At 41.1% G+C, this 24,918-nt stretch overlaps 1 protein-coding gene and 1 long non-coding RNA gene across 4 annotated transcripts in view; one reads left to right on the forward strand and one right to left on the reverse strand.

Moving 5' to 3' along the window:
- Nucleotides 1-18,085, forward strand: part of CEP85L (centrosomal protein 85L) — a 97,499-nt gene extending 79,414 nt beyond the window's left edge. For all 3 annotated transcript variants that reach the window (XM_028723272.2, XM_028723273.2, XM_077926056.1), the window contains 5 exons: nucleotides 1,848-1,965; nucleotides 2,564-2,614; nucleotides 8,707-8,814; nucleotides 10,172-10,385; nucleotides 12,025-18,085. In XM_028723272.2, coding sequence (XP_028579105.2) covers nucleotides 1,848-1,965; nucleotides 2,564-2,614; nucleotides 8,707-8,814; nucleotides 10,172-10,385; nucleotides 12,025-12,185 — 652 coding nt within the window. In that variant the 3' untranslated portion in view covers nucleotides 12,186-18,085. The remainder of the gene's footprint in view (nucleotides 1-1,847; nucleotides 1,966-2,563; nucleotides 2,615-8,706; nucleotides 8,815-10,171; nucleotides 10,386-12,024) is intronic.
- LOC144327272 (uncharacterized) lies at nucleotides 837-24,399 on the reverse strand. The gene is made up of 3 exons (XR_013392270.1): nucleotides 24,136-24,399; nucleotides 4,937-5,134; nucleotides 837-1,848 (listed from the first exon to the last, which is right to left on the reverse strand). It is a non-coding gene; the product is annotated as an uncharacterized LOC144327272 (long non-coding RNA).
- Nucleotides 24,400-24,918: the final 519 nt, after the last annotated feature.

Genomic DNA, 24,918 nt, shown 5'->3' on the forward strand with positions numbered 1-24,918 from the left:
TAACAGAAAGCCTGCCTGGTTGCTGAGGATTCAGGTCTTCTAACTAATCATGTACTTGTCTAGAGTAGGGACCTTGAACTGTTAACTTGTGGACCAAATCAATCTCATAGAAAGATACCATCTGGTTGTAGAAATCTTGTTGAAGGTATTAGAAATACTTCAGGTACTATTCCTGCCACCACCTATATCTTAATTTTAGGCATGTCAAAGCTGTCGTGTAAATTCAAAGTCTAGTTTTGCTGTTTGAACTACAAACAAGAAATAAGGGGGACTTGTCTGCACAGTAGCTTAGGAGCACACAGACATCCCTTACTGTTTCCTGGTTAAGGGGAATCACACCAAGCAACCACATTTGCAGTTTCCCGAATGAACAGTCCCTACAGCTGACATATTCTGGCTAGAAAGTTGCAGGGCATCTGCCTAAAGTTAATGGTACAATGGAAACATTCCTACTTACCATAACAAGTTCCAGAGGAGCATTCAGGTGTCATTTGTGCCATATGTTTCCCCAGTTAGCATCAGTAGGGCAGAGACAGCATGACATGCATTAACCCACTGACCACTTGGTTGGTGAATGCAAAATCAAAGGAATGAACATTCTATTCTGGTTGACGGGCAGAAAGAGTGCAGTCTGGTTACTATAAGTTAGTTTTGCCTTGGGGATCAAATTCTTACTTAGTTGTTAACTCGTTGAATGGCTTTGGATACGTTACTGTCTCTGATCTGCCTTCATAGCTGCAACTGTTCCACAATGGATTTGTAGTTACAAAGAAACAGAAAGCAGGATACCAATTGAGATGGATGTTAAAATGAGAGAATGTCACTACAGCACAGACTACTTTATTTAGAATTGTTTTATTTAGAATCTATTGTTTTATAAAAGGCTTTTAAAAACCAAAAGCAAAAGGAGCACTCATTTGAAATTATGCAATAAAGGTAATGGAAGCCATTTTAGAATTTAATTTCCAGTAGTCTGAAACATGTGACATTTCAGTTCGTGACCCTGCGTTGCTTAAAAGTGCATGCCACAAAAGCTTTGTTCAAATGATGAAAGGTTAGGTATTTGGGACAGTTAGCCAGATCACTGGGTGCATTGTTTCCATCTTACATCTGGTACCTATTGCATTTGTGAGTGTGTAATCCACCAGGGTGGCTTTGCAGTCTCCTGAAAGTCTATAAATATTTGAAGCAGAGTCTTGTTTCTAAATTTAAACAACAATTGTCATTGTCATCATTCGTGTTTTCATTTTTGAAAGATGAGGCGGAGGGAAGCAGAAGTGTGATTCTTCCCTGTGCTGGGGCATTTGAGTGTTGTTGACAGGGGTAGGTTACCCAGGACTCTGCGTAACCAGAGATTGGGGAAATTTCTGCTGACCCCAGGCAGCTAGTCATCTGGAAGCCTGATTTCAGATATCCACCAAGTCATGCTGCAATTCTAGTTAATCTCTTGTAACACTGAGGCGGCCAACATGGTGCCCTCTAAAAGGTTTCGGACTCAATTCCCATCAGCCTCAGCCAGCATGGTAAGTAGTCAGGAATGCTAGACGTTGCAGTCGCAACAGCATCTGGAGGGTACCATCCCTGCTATAAAGGGCTGTAGGTTCTGATGGCACTCTCAGAGGAAGAATTGGCTGTCTACAGGATCATTTCTTAAAATGAACCTGTCAACATAAATGTGCAAACCCACTCCAATAGCATGCATTAACCATAAAACATCTCCAAGAATGAATCTGTGTACGGAATCTTTCACTTTTGCAGAGCTTACTTATTTCCTGCACAGGATTTGACTCTGGAGTTTTGGTATGCAATTTCTGCTTTCTTTTTGCCTTTTCAAATCCAAACTACAGCCTGCAACAGAAGGTAGAAAAATGCCTGGAAGATGGTGTCCGCCTTCCTATGTTGGACACAAAACAGCTTCAGAGTGAAAACGAAAGCCTCAAAGAGAAAAATGAGAAAGCTAGCAAGGTACATTCATTAAACTGGGATGATCTGCCTGTGTCTGAAGAGCTCTTTTTGCTATTGATGTTTGCTGTTACTATATTGTCAACCTGTTGTTGTGTCTCCCTGCCCCAATATATGTTTCCAACAGCAGCCAGTGAAGCACTGGCAGGTGCCCCTGGGTGGCAGTAAAGATGGGAGGATAAAATACCCCCAGAAATAGTAATGTACAGAGTCAGACCATTGGCCCATCTAGCTCAGTATTCTCCACACCCGGGGGGCGGGAGGTTGCAGTTGAGGTCAGGCACATGTAATTCTGCAGTTGCTGATTGACTACTTGCCCCCACTAAGCAGTTGTGCACTTAGGCAGTGCAGACCAAGACACCCTCTGTCTCACATTTCTGAGCATGTTTTCCCCTACCCCATAACTGCATCATAAGGCTTTTCTTGTTACTAATTTCATTCCTGATCTTGCAACATCCTAAGTTGTTGTGTTTTTTATAGCACTGTGTGTCCTTTGCGTCCATTCCCAAGCTTACAACAAATTAGATACCTTGACCTCACAAAAATTTGACAGATACATCAGAGATACAAAGAGCATTTTTGTGTGTTCTTCTCCTAACAGGTCATAGACAATCAACAGAATCAGATTGCCGAGATGACTTTAGAGATTCAGGTAATGAATTGTGTTTTTCAGGCGTTTAACCTTAGCCTTACTAGTGATGAAGATGCATCCTCTCCATGAAAAGAAGGGTTGGCCTTAGGAGCTTCACGAGACAGCAGTAATCTATAATATTACACTGTTTAATTGTAGTTGTGCTTTTATTTGTAATCTGCTTTGGGTTCCCAAGACAGAATGGCTTCATATAAATACTCTGCATACTTGAATGATGCCACAACCTTCACATAAACATAATGCAGGGAAGAAGAAATGCATGACAAGAATTAAAGCTGAAGTCTAGGGCTAGGCAATGTTAGGTTTTCAACACTGCAATCTGGTGATACACTGCAATGTTGAAAGGGTGGAATAAGCTGCATTGGCCCCAGCCCTGCCAGGCACCGGAGTGAAACTGTCACCACTGCTGCCGAGGTGGTTTCATCCTGGGGCCAGAGCCGATGCAGCTAGAGGGGTGGGCTCCCAGATCCAGGAGAAAAGATGCAGCCCACCCTCCTGGACGAAGGCAGTTGGACAGCGGTGGGTGTCAGGCCGCATTCTCAGGGCTCCCTCTGCTTTCGCACAGGTGGGCTACCTATCTATCCCATGTGAAGGCAGCAGTGGATGAGGCCACCACAGGAATGCTCCATCGGTGTGGCTTCAACCCCCTCCTTCCGCCTTGGCAGCTGCCTGTGAGAGGTTGGGGGGGGGTTGATCAGCTGAGAAGCAGGCTGCCTTCAATTGCCCACTTCTTAGCTATTCAAGCCCCTGTGAGACTTTGTTAAATTGCTTAACTGAGTGGAGCAGTTTAAAGAAGCCGTCTGCTGGTGGTATGAGAGCCAGAGGGCTGTTTCACCCAGCGGTATATTGCAGGTGAAACAGCAGTCGCTCCTGAGTCTCTCTGGAGGCAGGGGGACCCGGGAGCAGCTGCTGTTTCACCCGCGATATATCGCTGAGTGAACAGTCATTGCTGTCTGGCCCTCATACCGGTCCTGGGTGATACATTGCCCAGGCCTGTCTGGCGCTTGCTTGTTTCAGCCCCCTTTAAAACGCAGGCAGAATCATGTGCACATAGGAAGCATTTCTTCGCCACTGGAGCCCATGGGCCTGCTGCCCTCATCCAGCTGTCAAAACAAGCTGAGGCAGCAGAAGCAGTACACCCCGTTCTCCCTTATTCATACCACAAAACCATCAAGAGAGCTTCGTAATATCAGCACAAAAATTATGTATGAACACTACAAACTGAACAAAATAATAGGGGGGGGGTTTACTGGGTTGTTGTTTTATTTTGATTGTGTATATATATTGTGTTATGTTGATCTTGTTCTGTGAACCGCCCTGAGACCTCCGGTTATAGGGTGGCATACAAATTCTATAAATAATAAAGGCAAAGTGTGGATTAACCTTCAGACAAGACAGGCATGCATGCAAAATATGTTAGTATGATCAAGTTTTGATAAGACAAGTGATTTTTAAAACCAAACGATAGCATATGTGAGCAGGTCTTTAATTAATAATCTACAAACTGTTTAATGGAAGCATTATAAAATGCAACAAGGTTAGAAATATTACTTTTAAAATTAAGAAAAAACCAACGTAGAGAAGCTGTCTGGTGATTGACCATGTCCCAAAAGATTTATTCAGAAATTACACAAACACTAAAGTTCCTTGAACAATTGTTTGGATGTGATTTCTTTGGATTATTTCAGAGGTTCAGCTCATCTGAAAATGGCTCCTTTGCACAGCTGAAACATGCACACTGATAGGAGACTAGGCCTGGGTGACATATCACCCAGGACTGGTATGAGGGGCAGAGCACGATGGCAGCTTTATCTGACAGTATATCGCAGGTGAAACTGCCACTGCTCCTGAGTCCCTCTGCTGCCTGGGCAGCTGGTAGCAGAGGGACTTGTGAGTGGCGGTGGTTTCACCTGTGATATACCACCATTACGCTCTACCCCTCATACTGCAGAGGGAGGAGCAAGCTGCATCAAAAGCTGATACAACTTGTTCATTTCTTGGCTTCTTTAAACTGCTCTGCTGAGGCACACTCCTTAGAAAACAGTTTAGCAGAGCTGGCGGGGGGGCTCTCTTAAACTGCTCCTGCCCCCCCCCCCCAGTTGAGGAACCCCAATACCTCATGCATGAGCTGGGAACAAGCTTTGCCATCCCCCCAGCCCCCCAGTACACTGGGGTGAAACTGCCTTGCGGGGCTGGGGCCAATGCAGCTTGTTGTTTCAACATCACAGTGCACCAGAGTGTGATGTTTAACTTGTGATACATCGCCCAGCCCTGTATGAGACCAATTTAAACATTCAGCTGGTTGTTCTAAAAAAAATGTACCTGTGTGACTCAGGTTGGAGTTGCTTCATTAGTAGGAACAGTACTTCAACAGTCTTCTTGGAGTCAGTTGGAAAGAGTAAGATGTCATCAACGTATTGATGATACTGAAGTCCAAATCCCAAAATCATGTCTCCCAGCGGTTTCATATGGATGTTGATCAGCATAGTGGAAGATGGATCCCCTTGTGGACACCATAGGCTAATGTTCAAGATGCAAAACAGAAGTCTATTAGTACTGTCCTAAGAAATTCTCCTGCCAAAAGGATGAGAGCATGGCAAAGCAAGACCCATCTGAGCCAGGCAGCCCATACAATGGCCAGTGGTACTGAAGGTGATTGAAATGTCCAGCAGAAGCAAAAGGAATGCATTCCTCCTGTCTGGTTTCCAACAGAGGTTGTCCAGTAGAACAGCCAAGACACACTGTATCCTGTAATTAAGATTGAAGCCAAATGAAAAAAGGATCCATTTCAACCAGGAAACCCTACATATCTGATTTATGTGAAGTTATCCGTGCATAACATCGCATAGATAAGTTTTCTGTACACGTTCCACCTTACTTTTAGATTGAACTTTGTAATTCTATGATATGATTGTAGATCTTTATTAAATGCCAGATAATTAGTTTGATCTTGTAGTTAATAAGGCATGTCCCATAAAGTATATTCCCAAAATGCCACTGTATGTTACAGTAACGTGTGAAATCCCTCCCAAGCATTGCCTTTTGCTAATCTGAAACATAAAACTTGAACATACTTTCCCAAGACATGGTATCCTGTAGCAGAGTAATATCAGAGCACAAGTCTAAACTCCAATTTTATTCAGAGGGAATTTATTGCAGTCAATTGGAAATGGATGCTAGGCTTTGCTTAAGGATGCAGTCATCAGAGTATATGGGTAAACCTCAGCACACAATAATACAGCATGCTTGGATGGAGAGTAACATAAAGTAGGGAAAATCCCCTTTGAAAGCTTTACAAGAGGAGAATGAGTTGGAACTTGTCATCCTTTGCAGCTTAACTTTTATTAATGCCTAGAGTACAACAATTTGAACACTCTAGATTCCAGCCAAATAAAACCAGCAAAGCACAAGCATGGACATATGTGATATTGCAGTTGACTAACCAACACGTTGAGCAGAAGAAAAAAATAACTTCTGTCAATCTATAAAAGTAGGAACGGTTATATTACATGGATGCATTTCTCAAAACCTAGCAATTGCATACTAAACATCAAGTCAGCACTTCATGCAAAGTAGGAGTGATGTTTAGCTGTTTTTAAAAGTTATTTATATTATTTGTGGGTTATATAAATATCAAGAAATGGCCAGTTTGCTGAATGATGAGAAGAGGAGCAGGGTTGTGGGAAAGAACCTGAATAGCTAAACTGACAGTGGTAGGCAAACAAGCACCAGAAGCAAGCAGGATATGTTGAGAGGAAATTGTGGGCAGGGAGGGACAGCATGAAACTAAGGGGAAAGAGGGACCTTGGTCTAGAAGCAAATCAGTTCCTCTTTCCTTTTCCAAGGGCTGTTGAGGTCAGGGGATCCGCAATACTCCAGCCATGGCTCATGGCACTGCAGCATGTAGGGATGGGAAGTCCTAACCATGGTTGACTTGAGTCTCTTGGGACCTAAACTAATTGCTGCTCAGCTCTCAGAGACTATGACACAATTAATTCACAGCCAGGAAAGATTGTGTCCCCACCCCTCCCCAATATCTGAAAGTGTTAAAAGCCAGAAACTGAACTGTAGAATTGGTAGCTGTATTTCTGTCCCATGGTGTGAAGCTTTGCTGTATTTTAAATAATGGGAAACTAAACTTGAAAAGAATTCCATCCTGCTAGTCATGGATTAAATTAGCATAAATTTGACACTTTGTGGTTAAGATATGTAATAAAAAAAGGAAGAAAGTTTGGAACAGATTGTGTTGAACAATAATTTGAGACACAGTGCAGAAAAAGTCTATTTAAAATTCACTGGTGGTATTTTTCCACCTAATTTGAACCTCTCAAAAAGTATGATTTGGACAGATGAGTGGATCTTTTGTCTTCTGAGATTTTCAGTCCTGGATTTCAAGAGATGATTGATAGATCACACACACACACGACTGCTGCAAATGTGAGGGAGAAGTGCTCTTCGTCAGACAAACCCTTTACCTGCCAGGTGTCCAGGGGGCTTTGCAAACTAAGCCCACTCTTGGACACCTTTGGGGATTTCAGAGGCTGCCCTGGTTCCTTTGAGCACTGCAGAAGTAAAAACTGAGGGTGGGAGTGGAAAGCTGACCCGCCATGAAGGACCATCTGGCCCTAAAGGATCCTCTATGGGTAATGGACCTCCAGTGCTTGACTGAGGGGACCTCTTGCTCCCCATAATTCAGGTAAAGAACAGTTTCAGGTTAAGAACGGACCTCCGGAACGAATCACAGTGTACAGTGTACTGTAATTCATTCTGGAGGTCCGTTCTTAACCTGAAGCACCACTTTAGCTAATGGGGCCTCCCGCTGCTGCTGCGCCACCGGAGCCCGATTTCTGTTCTCATCCTGAAGCAAAGTTCTTAACCCAAAGCACTATTTCTGGGTTAGTGGAGTCTGTAACCTGAAGGGTATGTAACCCGAGGTACTACTGTAAAAGTTAGATGTTAGTTGAGCCCAGTTCTTTTCTTTCCCTGTATTTGTTTGAAGGCATGTTTTGTGTAGCTATTACATAAGTAAAGCTAATGAGGTTCCTTGATAGGGTAGTATTAATGACAAATCACACAACTGTTACAGGATAAACACTCCCATCCATAGAAGCCAAGCAGTTCCCATTCTTATTCCCCTATGCTAAACACTGTAGAGGACTAAGTGAAACTCCTGGGTATCTAGCAGACCTTGGGGATATAGCTATATTGAATCCTTATTACAGGATGCGCATTCTCATGAACCAGGCCTCCAAGCATAATACGATTTAGCTTAGGCACACCACTAAAGTTCACTTGTTAGTGGTTATTTAAGTACATGCCTAGGTACATCCAATAAGTTTGTGGAAGGAAACTGGTTTTAAGATACTGGAGAGAGGGGGAGAGAGAGAGAGAGAGAGATTCTTTGGCTGTCGTTCACAAGAGAAGCAGAAGCCTCACTGCTGTACATAGAACAAGGAATCTGCCTCACACCATTGTGTGCAAGTCACAACATTGGTCCATCTAACTCAATATTATCTACACTGACTGGCAGCAGTGCTCCAGCATTCCTGACATTCCCAGCCCACCTAGAGAAGCTGGGGATTAAACTTTTGGCCTTTTGCATGCAAGACCACTGAGCTATAGCCCTTCCTGAGCAGTCACTAAAGCTCTTACATCCCCTGCCTCTCTATCCCTTAGAAGTAAAGGCAAAGGGCTACTTTTGCAGCCACTGCTGGTTCTGCCCCAGCATTATTGAGCATTGGCTGAAGCTGAAATGCTCCCCCCTCCATCTTCCCCACAAGAAAAGTTGTGGGGACTTTTTTTGCTGCTGAATAAGATGCATCAGCATCTGCCTCCATGAAGCCAGCCGAGGACAGGAATCCAGTAGATCAAATTTTTAGACTTGGCAGGGAAGGCCCCAAAATTGCACACCTTAGTCTAAATGACCTTCGCAGCTCCAGAGACTGGTCAGCACAATAGCCAGCATAAATTTGCCTAAAGTGCTCCTAGAAGACTGAAGTTACAAGCAGAAGCAAATGTAACTGACAGTGTTTGAGCTATAGGCTTATTGGACTACATGCTTTAAGGTGATTTTCTCTTTTTTTGCCCCCTAGTCTATGCAAGATAAGCTTTTGCAAGGAAAAGTGACAATTCAAAAACAGAAAAGTGAACTTGAAGAAAAGGATAAGAGTGTACAGCAGTTACAAAAGACGCTACTTGAAGTAAGTTTTTGAGATCGCATCTTTTGAGCCAGTTGTCTACCATGTCACCATTTTGTTCTATTCTATAAATACATCACAAAATTGCATTCCTGAGAAGGGATGAGGCGTAACAATACGAGAAACAATAATTTCTCTTAAAGATAAGAAACTCTGGACACTACAAGGTAAGTGGTGATATTCTCGGTATAACAATCGTTGCCACAAACAGCTGATCTGTCACTTGAAGGAGAAATACTGTGTCTGGATATGGTGTTCACATTCCAGTCCTAACAGGTGATTGGCACTGTCCTCACTGATCACTAGTCTGGTGATGGAGAAGGACCACCAGTTGCTTACCATAAGATGAAGGATACAAGGGCTCGCAGCTCATGTAGCAGCAACAGCCTTTTTACACATTTAGGCTAGGAACCAAAAAACTGGAGAGATAGTCCTGCTTCTTCACAGAGGAGTTATGTTTCCCACACCACAGGACTATATGGCAACTCACTTTTAGAGGGGGGCAGTTTATGATATAGCATTGTGTGTTGCTGCTGGAGGGGAGAGGGAATGTCAGAAATTCCACTAATAAGCCAAATCTTTGGGTGTACCCAGTGTCACTCTTTGAATCCCAGTAATAGACTTTATCCAGAAATGGAATCTACATCTAAAAATATGACCCTGTGCACACTTTTCTGGATCAGGATGAGTTGTTTATAAAGTTTAACTAATGAAGGCTTTTCTATATTTTATATCCTATAGCAAGCAAGTATTGTCATCTTGATCTTTTGGAATGCATACTTAAGACTTTGATATGAATTGAACCTATACTAGAAACTTACATTTCAAGATGAAATGCTAAGGCAACTTATCAGTTTAAACATTGGGATTGTGAGACTTATCCTGACCCCATAATGCGGTTTTTTTTGGTTTTTGTTTTTTTGTGGTGAAGGGAAGATGCATCATGTGCAGTTAATTGTTTGTCATTCCCTGTCTAGGGTAATAAAACATATTTTGTCATTTATTGAATTGTGTGCATGATTGAGAAATCTTCTGGGAATATTCCTTAAAATGTATATTGTAAACATGCCTTGCTGGATTAAATAAAAGTCTTCCGAGTCCAGCCTTCTGTTTCCAACAGCCATTTTCAAGATGCCTTTAGACATTCACAAGCAGAATTTAATGGTGATGAGCATTCTTTATTGCTTTCCCACACCATTTCCTTTTCAGAGATAGACTGGCTCTGAAGACAGAGTTCATTTTCATTAAAATGGACAACAGCTTCCGAAATAACTTATGCCTGTTATTTATATATTTTTTCTAATAAACAGAACCAGTGAATAAATGTCTGCATTTTTTATTTTCTATCTCCCCAATTAAGAACCAAAGATTTATGGAAGAAAATGCATCTTTGAGGGAACAGATTCATCAGATGGAGCTGTCCAGACAGCCGGCGGCTGAAAAACTACCTGTGGCCGATCAGTTATTCAAGGAAATGTCTCACTGTTTATTTGACTTGAAAGCACTTTGCAGTATTCTTACCCACAGAGCTCAGGGCAAGGAGCCTAACCTGTCCTTACTGCTGGGAATCAGATGTAAGTGATTTGAACAATGAGAAGACATATCTGTACAAGTAAAATCCAGGAATTTGGCCAGGGAGAAAGAGCAAGTTTGCGGGGGGTGACTTGTACTTTATAGTTATAATGTTGACAACCAAACAGAAACCTTCTGGTTTGGCATTTAGTAGCCACAAGATTTTTTAAAAATTGCTTCTTACCTACCCAAGATTAGAACTTACTGTAACAGTAAAATAAAACAAGACAGGTTACATTTATGGACGGTAAAAAGAATGCAGGAATTATTAGACTTTTCTGTACTTCCAGAATCTGTGGGAAGGCGTATTACAATGGTTGTCTCCTTATAGCTCCCCTACAAGCCGCCTTCCTGCCCTTATTTTCTGTCTCAGTACTAGTCTTGCTTGGCTCACTTGTTGATGGCCTTCTGCCAACAGGCAACCCCTTTTAATTTACACAGATGTTTGGCCTACTGGTCTGGTTTTGTTTGCTCTGCTGCTCTGTATTTCAACCTGCATTCCTAATTAGTTATATTTTAAACTTGCTGTTATTTTTTGTCTGCTCTTATGTGATTTTTATATCGCTTGTTTGTTTGTGAATTAGTTGGGGGGGGGGGTTGGCCACCTTGTACATTTTTTATGGAAGGGCGGGGTGTAAATTTAACACATACATAAATAATAAAATAGAGGAAGGTTGGTGGTGACTAGCAATGGATACAGTGAACAGCTCTGCAAAAATAAGGTAACGTCCAGTTCCGTTTACACCAGCAATTCAAGAAATCAGATTCATACATCATGATTATTATTCCATTCACCATTATACACTGCAACACACTGGAGCTAAAATCGCTTCGGAAATATGCACGTGAGCCTTAACTCATAGCCTCACCTACTATTGCCAATTAAAGCTTACGGCCCTTGTAAAAACTGTACAGCAGTGTAATAATGATGATGATGATGATGTATGCAAAGCAGCTCATCTCAAAGAAAGCAACAGATATTGTAAGAGCAACTGTGTAGGCTAAATGCTGGCATTCTACATTGGTGAGCTAAAAACAGTGCATGGAAAACTGCTTTTCAGAAGCTGATCCTCTTATTTGCTTGAGCCCCTTGTAGCTTTTCAACAGCATACCCAATGTGCATAACACTCTCTGTGGCCTCTAAGTGTTCAGGTGTCGTGTCCCACCTGCACAACTGCAAATGGGACTTACCCTTATACGCACACAACCAAGAATCTGCTAGAGGGTTGGGGGACCCTCTCAAGCAGATTGGTTGGGTGGCTGTGAGGAAGGGGGGTGCCTTTGCATCTGTCGGCGCAACATTGATTCTGACCCACATCTGAAGTAGAGTAAACCTTGTCCTGAAGTGGGATACTTCACATTTAGAGCAGCAGCATTGTTAATTCGGGGGGGGGGGGGGAGGAGAAATATTAACCAAAATCACTCTCTGAATGTTTCCATTCTTGTTGCATTGTTGGCAAGAAACAAATATAAAAAAACCCCTTTTCTTCCACATTTGTGGAAGGGAAAGTGCCACATTTTCATTTTCATACTTTCTTTTCAATGCACCAAAACAAACATTGGCTGGAATATTTGAATCAAAGTTAGGTGTGTTGACTGTGTGTTTACCTAAGCTGTCTTGTCTTTTTATTATAATTTCAGCAATGAGCTGCTCATCTGAAGATGAGAATTACCACAGCACAGAAACTCTCTCAAAGAAACTCTTAGAGGTGTGTCAGTTACGAAAAGATATTGATGAATTGAGAACTATAATATCAGACTGCTATGCTCAAGACATGGGAGAAAATTGCATTACACAGTGATAAAAGGTTTGGCTCACAGCAACAGTGACTTAAGTTATTAAATGCTGCTCTGGTTTTAGTTCCTTGTGTTTATGTTAAGGAGCCATACTGGAAGACATGCTCCGTGTGCCAGATCAAAGGGTTTCAAGCGTTTGCATGTAAGTTCATGCCGGTGAAGCAGTCGTCACTTGAAGAGAACGGGACGTGCTGCACGAGAGATCTGATTTCTTCAAAACTACTGAATGTAGGTCAAAGCTGTGAAGAATGTGTTTCTGTTGGAAATGTTGGATTTTGTTTCCTCTGACATGGTCTGTAAAAGCATCCATATTGTCTTCTGGAGTCAAAAAACTTAAGTGTCAGAAGAAGGCACTACAGTTACTGCTGTATCATCCCCCCCCCCCCCTTCAGCAAAGCTTTAGGGTACAAGATCAGGATTGAGAATTTTACTAGGGGGGGGGGGAGAGTTTTAAGTGCCCTGCCGTGTGTAGGTATTAAAACTGGATGATGACATGGAGGCTCCTTAGAAGGACTGTTTGAGGGCAGGCACACACAAAGGTAGCCTGCCTACCTTGCAATGTTTGCCATCTCAGCTTGGTAAAGGTCATTTTACTTAGCAATTGATGTCCATTGATCATCAGTGTTCCTCTTAGACAAAGCAGCACATAAGCTCCTATATTTTCAATAAAGCATAAGAAGTTCAGGCCTGAGAGTTTAACTGTCATCCTGTGAGCCTCTTCTGCACTATATTAGTGTGGAAACTTTGCTGTCAATTAAGTTCATTTGTGACCTGGGTGCATTATACATGGATGGCTAACCTTCCACTGCCCCATTCTTGGGACCTGACCTGGACATACACACCACAAGCATTTTTCCTGACCCCTCAGGACCCCATTGATTTTGGCAGCATGTGGAAAAAGCCAAAATTAAAATAGTCACCTCGCTGGAGTGGGCTCCAACCAGTACCTTGATGGGGATGCAAATTAGCCTCTCCTTGATACCAAATAGTTCATCTTCGTGGATCATGTGAGGCGGGGAGGCTGCATGTGTGCCTGTACATCTGGGCTTCATGTGTATGCCCAAGAGTGTGATATGGTCACCCCCAGAGGGTTGGCCAAGGGTTAACACAGTCATTCAACCCAAAAGGTTAGCCACCCCAGCATAAAGGCTAGAAAGGGTTTTTTTAACACACACAGAAAGAGCAGGAGAATATTGCATCCTTATAATCAATACCTAATTACTTTAAATTTCTCCAGGAGCTCACTCCAGCACCCAGGAAGCTTAAAAGCTAAAAGAAACATGTTTAATTCATGTGTTCTGAAAGTCATTGTTCCTGGTGGATAGTTACAATAGGAGTGCTCTAGAATTAGGAAGCTATGTACCCAAAATCACTTGGTAATCCAGACTGCTCTATTTTGCTGTGTTAAAGTATACATATCCTTTCTGCCAAGTCAAGCCTGCTGTCACTTTATTCTGACAATCAATTATATAAAGCAACGAAGTGCTTCCTTTTGAAAGAGAAAGGAAAAAAGAGAATAAGGTACGTTTTGCTTATTTATGACAATTGGCCCTGATGTGCAGAAAGCTATAGACTGGTCTTGCCAACTGTCATAGCTAAAAGTGAGCAAGAGCTTCTTTTGAAAAGGTTGCCATTTTCAGTTTTATATGTTATGTCTCCATTTTACATTGTTGGTTTATGTTGAAATACCATTTGCATATGATAGTACTTATTTCAAAAAAAGAAAAACCTATTCTAGTCATTTTTTTCCAGAGTTATATTTATTTAAATTGGTGTTTCTTGATCAACACTGTCCTGACTTCTGTCTGTGGAAATTTATTTTAGTATTTATCTTAACTACTGTTCAGTGTTTTCAAATGGAGATTTGTAAGTATTATCTTGAAACAACTTTGTAAGCATGAAAGTACTTAGTCCTCCGTCCTTACAACATAAAACAAATTGCTTGAATTTAAAATACTAACAACTGCAAACCCCACTACAGTTATTAGAAAGTAGGTCTAATTAGGTGGTATTGTACTCAAGTTAAGAATTGCTTTGTTTGTTTCTATGCAGATGAGGGCATGAATGGTGAAAAATAATTCTAATCAATTTACTTTCACGCCAGGAAGCAACTGAAAGTGTGATAAGACACTGACTCAATGTGCTATGCTGTAGAGATGTCTTAAAGATGACTTGATGGTTAAAGTATTTTTTCACTGTTGCATCTTCTGTTTTATAAACAGAACTTTGCCATAAATTTGAGACTACAGCATCACCATAGACCAAGAAAAAATATTTAAGAGACTTAAAATAGAACTAATGGGCAGGAATCAACTAATCAAGTCTGTCAGCAAAAACCCTGTGCAAGGTCTTCTTCTGCTTGTGCAACAGGACTTCCCCTCATTCCTCCCCCTGTGTGCCTCCCAAAACGGGCTCTAGGGGTTGGGAGAAACCCAGAGTGTGGTGGTAGGAGAGGCAAATTGTTCTATCTAACGGAAATGCTTGCCCTGACAGAATGATCACCTTACCACGACATTGAATTCCTCCCATTGTCCGTAAACAGTATAGTTTTGGGACAAAGAAACTGAAGAAGTTATTTAATTTTTACATTCGTTGTAAATTAGGCAATATAAACTTCATATAAATTAAGTCCTTACCATCATCTACTCATTACCTTCATTACTTGTGGAAGATAACCCAGTTAGAGAGACAGTGAAGCTTTGCAAAGCACTTAGGAACAAGACTCTGCCAAAAGTTTGGCCACAAAAATTTAGGCATTGAGGGACAGAATGCTCACAGCTGTCCTGACTTCATATTATTCTATCTTTTGCATACTATTTACACTTTCTTATTTCCTTGGACTGCAGCCCTGGTGTCCTTTTAAAAAAAAGACATGGGGCTCTTTCTGAGATAATCACAGTCAGTCAGAGTTCACATAGGCAGTATGATAATGCCATCATGAAGCCAAATCGGAGTGAAAAGCATGATTCCTGCCGTCACTTGAACAGGCAAACATTTCCGCCTTGTTATGCAGCACCCATTGAAAATCACCAAAATAGAGGGAGTTTTTCTGTGCAACGTTCTCTCTGACACTCAGTATTTTTTTAGCCTTGCTCTAGGACTTATTTGACCTCCTTGTTTGTTATCTATAAACTTATTTATTTCAGTTAATGTTGTCCCCTCCCAATTCATTTAAATGAAATGTTGAAATAGTGTGTTTTTTAAAAGCTTGTTTGCATAAGCAAGTTTTTAGAGCCCTTGGCTTTTTTTAAAAAAAGACTGATATTCTTCTTTGGAAATGGAAAGCTGAACAACAAGAATATTCTCTAAATATGCTGAAGTGGAGTTACTATTTTAAAAACCTCATAAAGGGGAATAATTAAGTAATTGAGTAATGGAAGAAATTACTGCATCTTAATTTGTACGTAGGTATACGTGTAACCCTTGAAGAAGCTCAACATTTGCTCAGCAATTTTCTAAGAATAAAGCCCATGTTCTGCAGCAACTTTGGGCATTCTTCCAGAGTCCTTTTGAGACTTCTCCACATGTTCAGTGAAAGCATGAGGGTAGCAGGATCATGTCACTGGCCACAACCCCCTCAGCAGCTGCATGCTTGGGCAGGAGTGTGAAGGGGAGCAGCACATGTACTTACTGGCCATGGCTCCTCCTCTCCTGAAGGCCTTCACAGTTTTCAGTTGTAAACAAATAGGCCCCTTTCATGCTACTATCAAATGCACAGTGCAAGGGAGTGTGACTACTAGCACTTGCAGTTCAGCTACTCAACCACCCTTTCTGAACATACCCAGTGCATATGAAGATGATCTTGTTTTGCTGACATGAACTCATCTTTTAAGCACTGGATGTGGTGATACCATAAACAGTAGCCACTGTTACACACAACTGCTAGAATCTAGAAGGACACCTGCATTTGGAAGGAAACTTCCACTTACTGATGACAGGCTTCTCTTGTCTCAGTCATGGTTAAAGAATGAAAGGAGGTGGTAGCCAAAGACGGAAATGCCATGGGCAAAATTTATGTGAGCCATAAGGACACAGTATTATATTATTTGAACTAATGTTATAATGCAAGGCCTGCTGTTTAAGTAGCTAAAGAGCCCATCGGTTTACAATGCCATTTTAAAAAAATAGGTAAGATATGCATGGGTATTTTCAGCAAAAAATAGTTGGTCCCGTTCAACGTATTTTATGTGAAGCTAACTAATACTAGCTTTTAAGAGAAGTGGTTAAAAATGGCATTACTGAGTAGGCTGATTTAGTCATGACAACCTTTTGCCACAGATATGAGAGACAATCCCAAGGGCTGAACAATATATTATGAATGAATGAAAGCTGCAGTTTTATCTATTAGAAAACATGAAAAGAAATGTACAAGCAATTTTCATATTTCAGGTTGTATTTCTATAATTGTGTAGATGGCATTTTGTAGTAACTACTGTAATTCAAGAATGTATTTCAAAAAGGAACTTGGAAAATTGTTTTTGGATATAACTAATGCTATTATTTATATGCCATATAAAATTTGTAGCGTCATATTTAGGTCAGTTCAAAATGGTTATGTAAACTTGACTTTAATGTCCAGTTAGGCCGCTTGTATATGATCCTATGCACACTTGGAAGTAAGCCGTAACAGTAAGCCCCAAATCACCAAGATTACCTAATTAAATGTGTTTAGGATTAGGTATTAAACCTTCAGCTTTAGGTGTGTAGATTTAGAAGCACAGCAGATCTGAATTTCAGTTAATTAGGTTGCCACAGACACCAACTCTGGATAGAGATTTCTTTTAAAAACATAACAAAATTAGCTATATGAACCAAAGTTATTTCTCTCTCTCATTATTTTTGGTTTTCACTTTTGTGGGGAAAATGGAGAGGAATTATTTATCGCCAGATTCTGGAATGAGAGAGAAGAAATGCAAGGCAAAGTATCCATTTTGATTTGCCTGAAACCTAAGCTGGGGCTAAATTCACTCAATTACAGAAAACCAAATTTGTCATTCAATAATGCCTCTGTAAATCCGCTTGTATATTTGGTATATCTCTCTGCATGAAAGAGATTTTACACAATATTCTGGATGTGGATGCCATTTCATCCAAAGTGGAAGGTAAGGTTACTACTTTAGAAAAAGCCAGTGGATATTTAAAAAAAGGGGAGTTAACAAATCAAACACACCAATAGCTTATTCAATAGTTCTATTAATTCCACTTCTGTGTACCTTTGTGCCTTTTATTTTAGCTGATAGCTTAATAATAATCTAATTTTTTGAAGTTATGAGAGTATCAAGTTGTTGCACTTTGTTTCCTCTGCTTATTAGTATTATTTTTTAGCTTGTAGGCTTGTGAAAAATAACTTTCATAAATAGAAATATTTTCTAAAAGCTGTGGGTCAATATTTGAGAAGGCAGTCTGATCTTTATTTTCCAGCTTTTCTGTATATGAAGAACATTAAACAGAATGTATTAATTTTGTATATATTAGGTATAGTACATCATTGATAATCAGTGGAGAAGGCAAGGGAAAAGGGGCTATCTTTAAAAGCACAGCAGATATGTACTGGATCAGTCTCCCAAGACTGGTAGTTTTTCAAAATTGGGTTCAGTTTTTGAACCACTCAGAATACCTCGTGTAAATAGAGTTGTCATGACTTAAATCGAAATGCATCCAGTGTTGTTGTTTTTATTTTATTTTTAAAGAGCCACTGGTTGGCTCATGTCTTCAGGCCTGTCATTCTTGCCTCTTTTTGTAACTTTTTTTTTAGTAGAGTTTACAGCTAGAATTTTGAATGCCAAAGTTCTATTTATTAAATAATAAAAGTTTTCATTGTTAATTACTAGTATTTTTCCACTCAATTTGTTTGATGTTTGGATTTGTATCTACAGAGCAAAAATAAATTTTGTTACAAAATCTAGACTTTTTGTTTTGTTTTCAGTTTACATTGTGCTTAAATATACCAGCTTTGGGAAATGTGTCATCTGTACATTCTGCATTCCTGTGTACACTTGCTGGAGGGTGAGCACGGCTGAATATGGACTTTCCTCCCATGTGAACCTCACTAGCCTCATGCTATGAAGGGGGAGGGATATGAAGAATGCCAGTTAAATAGAATTGTGCTTGATCTAGGTTCTCCTATCTACATGGAGCCATTTCCTCTATATGTGAATGGGGAATCCTTATAGAAGGAAGCTGTGTCTTTCTGAATGATCACAATAGATTTCTGGATCACATATAATTATGCTACCTATGTCCCATCAAATAACTCTACAGGCAAAGACTATGCTTTGTTAACCATGTTAGAAATCATGAATTTCAAACAGTTAACTTGTGAGGGACAGAAATGATTTTATGAGACCACCTACAGTTTCCTTCATGTGCAAACAAAATAAAAAAAAATTCCTTCCAGTAGCACCTTAGAGACCAACTAAGTTAGTTATTGGTATGAGCTTTCGTGTGCATGCACACTTCTTCAGATACAAGATACGCATACAGCTCTGCATCATGTGCTAGTGTAATGTTTGAAACAAGCCAACTGCAAACAATATGTTATCATGGTGGCCAGGTTATGCAAGCTGTAGTTTACCATTGACTACAGTTTCTGGTTAATAGAAATCTGAAGCAAAAGCTTCCAGTCTCTTCACAACTCTACCAGAGGAGGAGAGGGAGAAGTGTTCAAAGTCAAGACTAGGGCTGGGCAATATATCAATATATACTGTCTTATATCAATATTAAGAGCAAATTGTGATAACCGTTTTTAAAAAATTACCTGGCAATATATCATGAACCTTGTGTGCGTTTGTGTGCGATAGTAAAAAAGCATGATATTGCAAAAATTGGGAAGCCGGTTCTGCTTCCTGTCCTGTGCTGCCAATGCTATTGCTAACTCTGCCTCAGCAGCTCTTCCGTGCCTCCTGCAGCAGCAGCAGCAGGCTGACGCAAAAAGTGCACTGCAGGGTAACTCCCTGCCTTAGCTCTCCATCTCCTCTGCCTCCTCAGCGGCAGGCAAAAATGGTCCTTGGAGATACCGTGTGTGTGCGCATGCATGCAGCCTAAGTTCGCCTGAGCGCTCCATCTCCTGAGCAGGCAGAGCTCAGCAGCCTGCAAGCGGGAACTTCCCTCCATGCACTTGTACGCAATTGTCTCTGTGTCTGTGTGTCTCCCTCCTTATGCTCCTCCAGACCCTCTCCCTACCCTAGAACTCTTCTTAATTCTCCCCTTGCCCTTTTGCTTTCTCACACATTTGTTATTATTAATAACAGATTACTATATTAATGTTAATATATTCTCCAGAAATATGTAATGTTTCAGTTGAAGCACGCTATCATTGAGTAAATTTTCATATAATTAAATGCACCAAATTTTCCTTGCAAAAATATATATTTTTGTTTAATTTTTTTTATTCTGTAAATTCCTATCCGTTATTTCTGGTTAGGCCTGGGGTGTGTGTGTGTGTGTGTGTGTGTGTGTGTGTGTGTGTGTGTAGACACACACACACACAAATTCCCCTGGCGCTAAAAAGATACCATTTTGTTTAGAAATTTTTTGTTCTGTAAAAATTTATCCATTTCATTCTTTCTATTTTGGCTTCGTTTAGAAAAGAAAATTAACTAACAATCTAATAACTGGTGTTATAGGATGCACACATTCAACTAAGACTCAATAGTGAAATATATTTGAATAAAAGTGACAGTGAATGTGAATTGTCATTAATTTTTTAGGAAACATTCTCCCACCCTACCTTTGATAATTACTGAATTACTTCTACAGCTTTAATTTTAGAGAAAATGTGCTAATTTAAACATTATCAGTACAGTAGTACTATAACACAACAGTTTCACAATATGTTAAAGGTAAATAAAAATTTATCAGTTTTAGAGTTAGACCCGTAAGTAGTAGCAATTGCCAGGGCATTGCCACATTCACCTCTACATAGTTCCAGCCTTATTTCAAACATCGTGATATATCAAAATATTGCTATGTTCAGCTGGTAATATCTTGTGATATTGAAAACCAGATATCGCCCAGCCCCAGTCAAGACTTACTGCAGCTTGTTCTTGTTAGGGGAATGTCCAAACATGGCCACTTAAAAGATGCTGTAGATGGCACATTCATTTGTGTCAGGATTTGTACCACATTGTATCTTAAGACTGGGGGGTTACAGATTTGCTTCACAACTCTATATGAAAAATGACTGCAATCCCCTCCAAGACACACCCCATAGAATTATAGTGAGCTTCTCCAAACAAAGAATCAGAATGAAATAAAACACACCAATGAGGTTACACCTTGAAAGGCTAGATTTCTTAGGGCACAAGTTTCCACACACTACAGTCCACTTCAGCAGATGACATGTTAGCCCAGGGGTGACTAACCTTTTTTGGACCGAGGGTCACATTGAAAACAGGCCACATACCTTGATCATGTGTATACACATGGCTACATGCACATGTTAAACAATCACACAAACATTCAGCTTGGGGAAGCGGACAGGCAGACCCACACGTCTAGCCTGTGAAAAGGAAGAAGAGCAAGAGCAGCTTTCTAGCACTAGCTGTTTGCATTTTTAAAAATGCATGCATTAACTGCAAAGACATCTCTAGCATGTCTTGTCTGGCCCTAAAAGATGGGAGTTACAAGGTCCCATGGTTTGAACAACTGCCACACCTTTGAACTCGGTTGTTGCCACAAGCACAGCACTGTTTCTCAGCCAATACTACTGGCCTACCTTCCAAAGCTGTTGTATGGTTTAGTGGAGGTGAAGGTACTTTGTATGGGGTAAAGCATCCTATAAATCCTAAGTCATAGAAGTAATATTAAATGTTAGCCTGGATGTGAGGGAATGGCACAAGGGACCGAGCATGTCTGTACAGGCTGGGCCTTTCAGCTTTAATTTGTGAATATGTTTTAGCCCCTCGATCTTCTGATTTAAATATACTAATCCTGCAACCCTACAAAAATGTAGCTGGGTAGAATCCTCTCTATACTATGCATATACTCACTAGACAGAGAAAGACGAAAACTGCTAGAGCAAAGAAGGGCTGCATTGATAGTTCTGTTTAGCAACAACTTCATCCAGAAGATGTCACCAGAATACAAACCATGCTTAGTTGCTGCTCCTGCTGTGAGGAACACTAATGAAGGGATTTAAAATTAGAGGGTTTTAAATTAAAAAAGCTCTAAAGGGAACATAAAGTATCTCAACAATGTTATGTAAAAGCTGCCATTAATTAGAGCCAAGAGAACAAGCCCATGGGCCAGCCCAGCAAGACTGGTGGTATATTAATTAAACGGGTGTGAGAAGAGGAGGGTGCTACTCAATGCTTCCTGATTTAATGTTCAAAACAATCCGTCTTATAAAACAAGTTGAGGACACAGATTACTGGGTTCAAGCTGTATCCCACTGAAACTTTTGGTGGGACACAAAAGCTAATGAGCTAGGATATTATGTCACCCGTAAGGGCTCTGATTTGGGCCATACATTTGGTGCAGAATAGTTGCCCTTCCCCTCATTCTGTAGCTCTGCGTACATGAGAGCAATCCCCATGGGGATTCTATATAGCTCCTACAACTGGACACACTATCCCACTCCTCTCTAAGTCCTCTGTGCATAGGCTTATCTTCCAAAGAGTAGGAGCCATTCCCTCATGTGTACTTTTAGAGCAACCTCCCCCAAATTGGATCTCTCGTCCTCCACGACCATTTGCCATGCTGGCTGCAGCTGAAGGGAGTTGCGAGTTTAACAATCAGCCTGGATAACTCAGCTGCTTGCAGGTTCAATCCCTGTATGGGACAGCTGCATATTCCTGCACTGCAGGGGGTTAGACTAGACCAGGCATAGGCAAACTCGGCCCTCCAGATGTTTTGGGACTACAATTCCCATCATCGTTGACCCCTGGTCCTGCTAGCTAGGGATTATGGGAGTAGTAGTTCTAAAACATCTGGAGGGCTGAGTTTGCCTATGCCTGGACTAGATGGTCCTCATGATCCCTTCCAACTCTACAATTCTATGAACAGCTTGAGGGGCACCAGGTTGGGGAAGAGTGCTGTGCAGGAATAGGCTGGGTATCTGCATGAGCCATGGAAGGGCTTCCCTTGAGTATCAATAGATGTAACTTTGTACAGGGAGGGAATGAACAGGCCGAAAATCTCTCATTTACAGCACCTCTTCATAAATTTACCTACTTCCCCCTGCTAGGTGCCCATTCAGTTAAACCATCTATCGCTTATCATGCCACCACTGCACTGTCATTAGTCACGCATAAACTTACATGTTGCACAGAAATTATCTACGTCAGTTCTTTGCAGTTCATTCCAAGAATAACAGTTTGGTGTGCTTGCATTCCTTAACCAAATTTAATTGCTGTGATATTGCACCATATGCCAAATATCACATTTTCTACAACATAGAATTTTATTTATAAACAAAGATCAAAATGCAGGCAGCAAGACACACACACAACCCAGTAAAGGAATGAATAAACTCCCTCATTATAGCCCTTAGTATTTAGATCACATATTTGATATTGAATTAATCATGTGGATTATCATCTCTGATTGTACTTTACAATCAGTACATTTGAGTCGCCACTTTACTCTTTGAAAGCATGAGACAAACACTGTGCTCCAAAGCACCAACACATCCTGGACCCATTTCCTGTTCTACTAAGGAAGATTCATGTGGTGGTAAAAAGATTTCCCTCACACAGCGAACATCGAAATAATATGCCTGTGGCTGCCAGAACTACATTGGGGCCACACATAGTAAATTCAAGTTTTGGTAACCTAAAATGTGATGTGCCACAGCTTTGATGAACATGAAAATGGATACATTTCTGCAACAAACACCATGGTCCCTTGTAAGAATAAAACAAAAGTGAAGGTACCCTTATGTGGTATGAATACTGAATTTAAGCAATACAAAACTAGATGTTAATTCCGTTCAGTAACACCTATGACCACAAGAGTTCCTCTGAATCTTTACTTAATTGGGACAAGATTTATATGCCTGACATGATGCTATTTTATCAAGTATGACAACAGCAAAAGCAAAAAGGAGTCATTTCCAGACACTGATGGCAAATCCTTCCATTTGCACATTATCTTCTCTACAAATCCACCCAAAAATGATCACCGAATTCTGCCTGCAGTTTAGTGTTATTAGAATACAGCTTTCCTAGGCAAATTCTTTATCTAATGTGTCCCACACACAAACACAGTGTGTAACAGAAGATGTGACATTCCTGCTATATAGAGATGTTGGCATCCATCTGTTCTGAGACAATGGAGTGTGCCCCCGAGGGGTGAAGTCAAACAGCTGCGTTAGCAGCAATAAGTGGCTTGCCTGGGGCACAAGCCTGTGCAGTGTATATGGAGGTCCTGGGCTGCCCAGAGGACAAGACCACCCCCCACAGCCCTGCTGATGTGAGCAGGGCAAGGGGGAAACCGCTCAGACCCATGCCTAGAAAATGCAAAGGAAGCAAAAAAAACTCTGCTCAGATCCGTGCTTTTTAGGCACAGCACAAGTGGAAGTGTGGACAGGGCCCATGTCTAGGCATGTTTTTTTGTATTCACTGGAGCTTACTCCAAGGTAAGTTATGCCTAAGATTTCAGTCTTAGGGTTCTTGGTAGCCAGGTATCAAATTTTTAGTTCTTAAGACCATCAGAGGAAGTCCTTCTTGGTGTCCCACCTACAAGACAAGTAAACAGGTATGTGCAACAGAGAGGGCCTTTTCCAGTGGTGGCTACTGGACCTGGACCTGGAAGAGCAACTAGGCAAGGCCTCAGAGGTTGCAGAGGCAGGGCCAAGGGAGAGTTAAAAGGCATCACACTGAACTGTTAACAAGGGCCTCCATAAACTTCCAGCACAATGGGAAAAGATGATCCCTTCCTCCAGCTTTGTGACATAAGCGCTCCATTCCCCAAATACAATAGTAATATAACTTTAAAAATAAAATACAGACTCACATTTGGTGCACCAGTGCCCTGGGGTCTTGCTCCTTCACAGAAGCACCAATAATCCTTCCACCGGTCAAGCCATTAATAACAGAAGGGGGGAAGCTGCTTTGCTCACCTGGTGGCTGGGCTCTCAGCAAAATGGGGCTTTACCCACAATTCAGCAGCTGCTTTTCAAAGGAAAAGGTCTGGGCATGCTCAGATCAGAAGACTGATTCTAATTGGCTGCCAGTTTTCAGGGCTTGGGAGTAAAAAGGCAAGCAATTTGAGGAGTATTTTTCTCAGCTGCCTGCTAACACCTGTGACCTGATTAGCTTGATTGCCTATAACAGTGATGGCCAAATTTGGCCCTCCAGCTGTTTTGGGACTACAACTCCCATCATCCCTAGCTAACAGGACCAGTGGTCAGGGATGATGGGAACTGTAGTTCCAAAACAGCTGGAGGGCCAAGTTTGGCCATCTCTGGCCTATAAGGATACAAGTGAAGATATGGATCAGGTGCCCTATCAGTTGCTATGTGTATGTGTTTTTCTGCCTGAATTTGAATGGGAGGGATTTCCTGCCTAAAGCAATAGTTTTGGCTTGGATTGGTTGAGCAGTGGAACAAACTGCTTGGCTGATTGTCAGAAATAGCTACAACAGTTCTAATGGAAGGCTAGGGAGTGTGTAGGTAACAGAAAATAGTGTGGTTTTGGACAGCAGGCTATTTGGGGGAAAATTTGTAATTTTCCTCCTTTAAACCACACATGACTGGGCAGTGCCCCAGTCACTCTATTTGACCAGCTTTCACTGGCC

This window comes from Podarcis muralis, chromosome 3 (assembly GCF_964188315.1).
Source record: "Podarcis muralis chromosome 3, rPodMur119.hap1.1, whole genome shotgun sequence".
NCBI classification, from domain to species: domain Eukaryota; kingdom Metazoa; phylum Chordata; class Lepidosauria; order Squamata; family Lacertidae; genus Podarcis; species Podarcis muralis.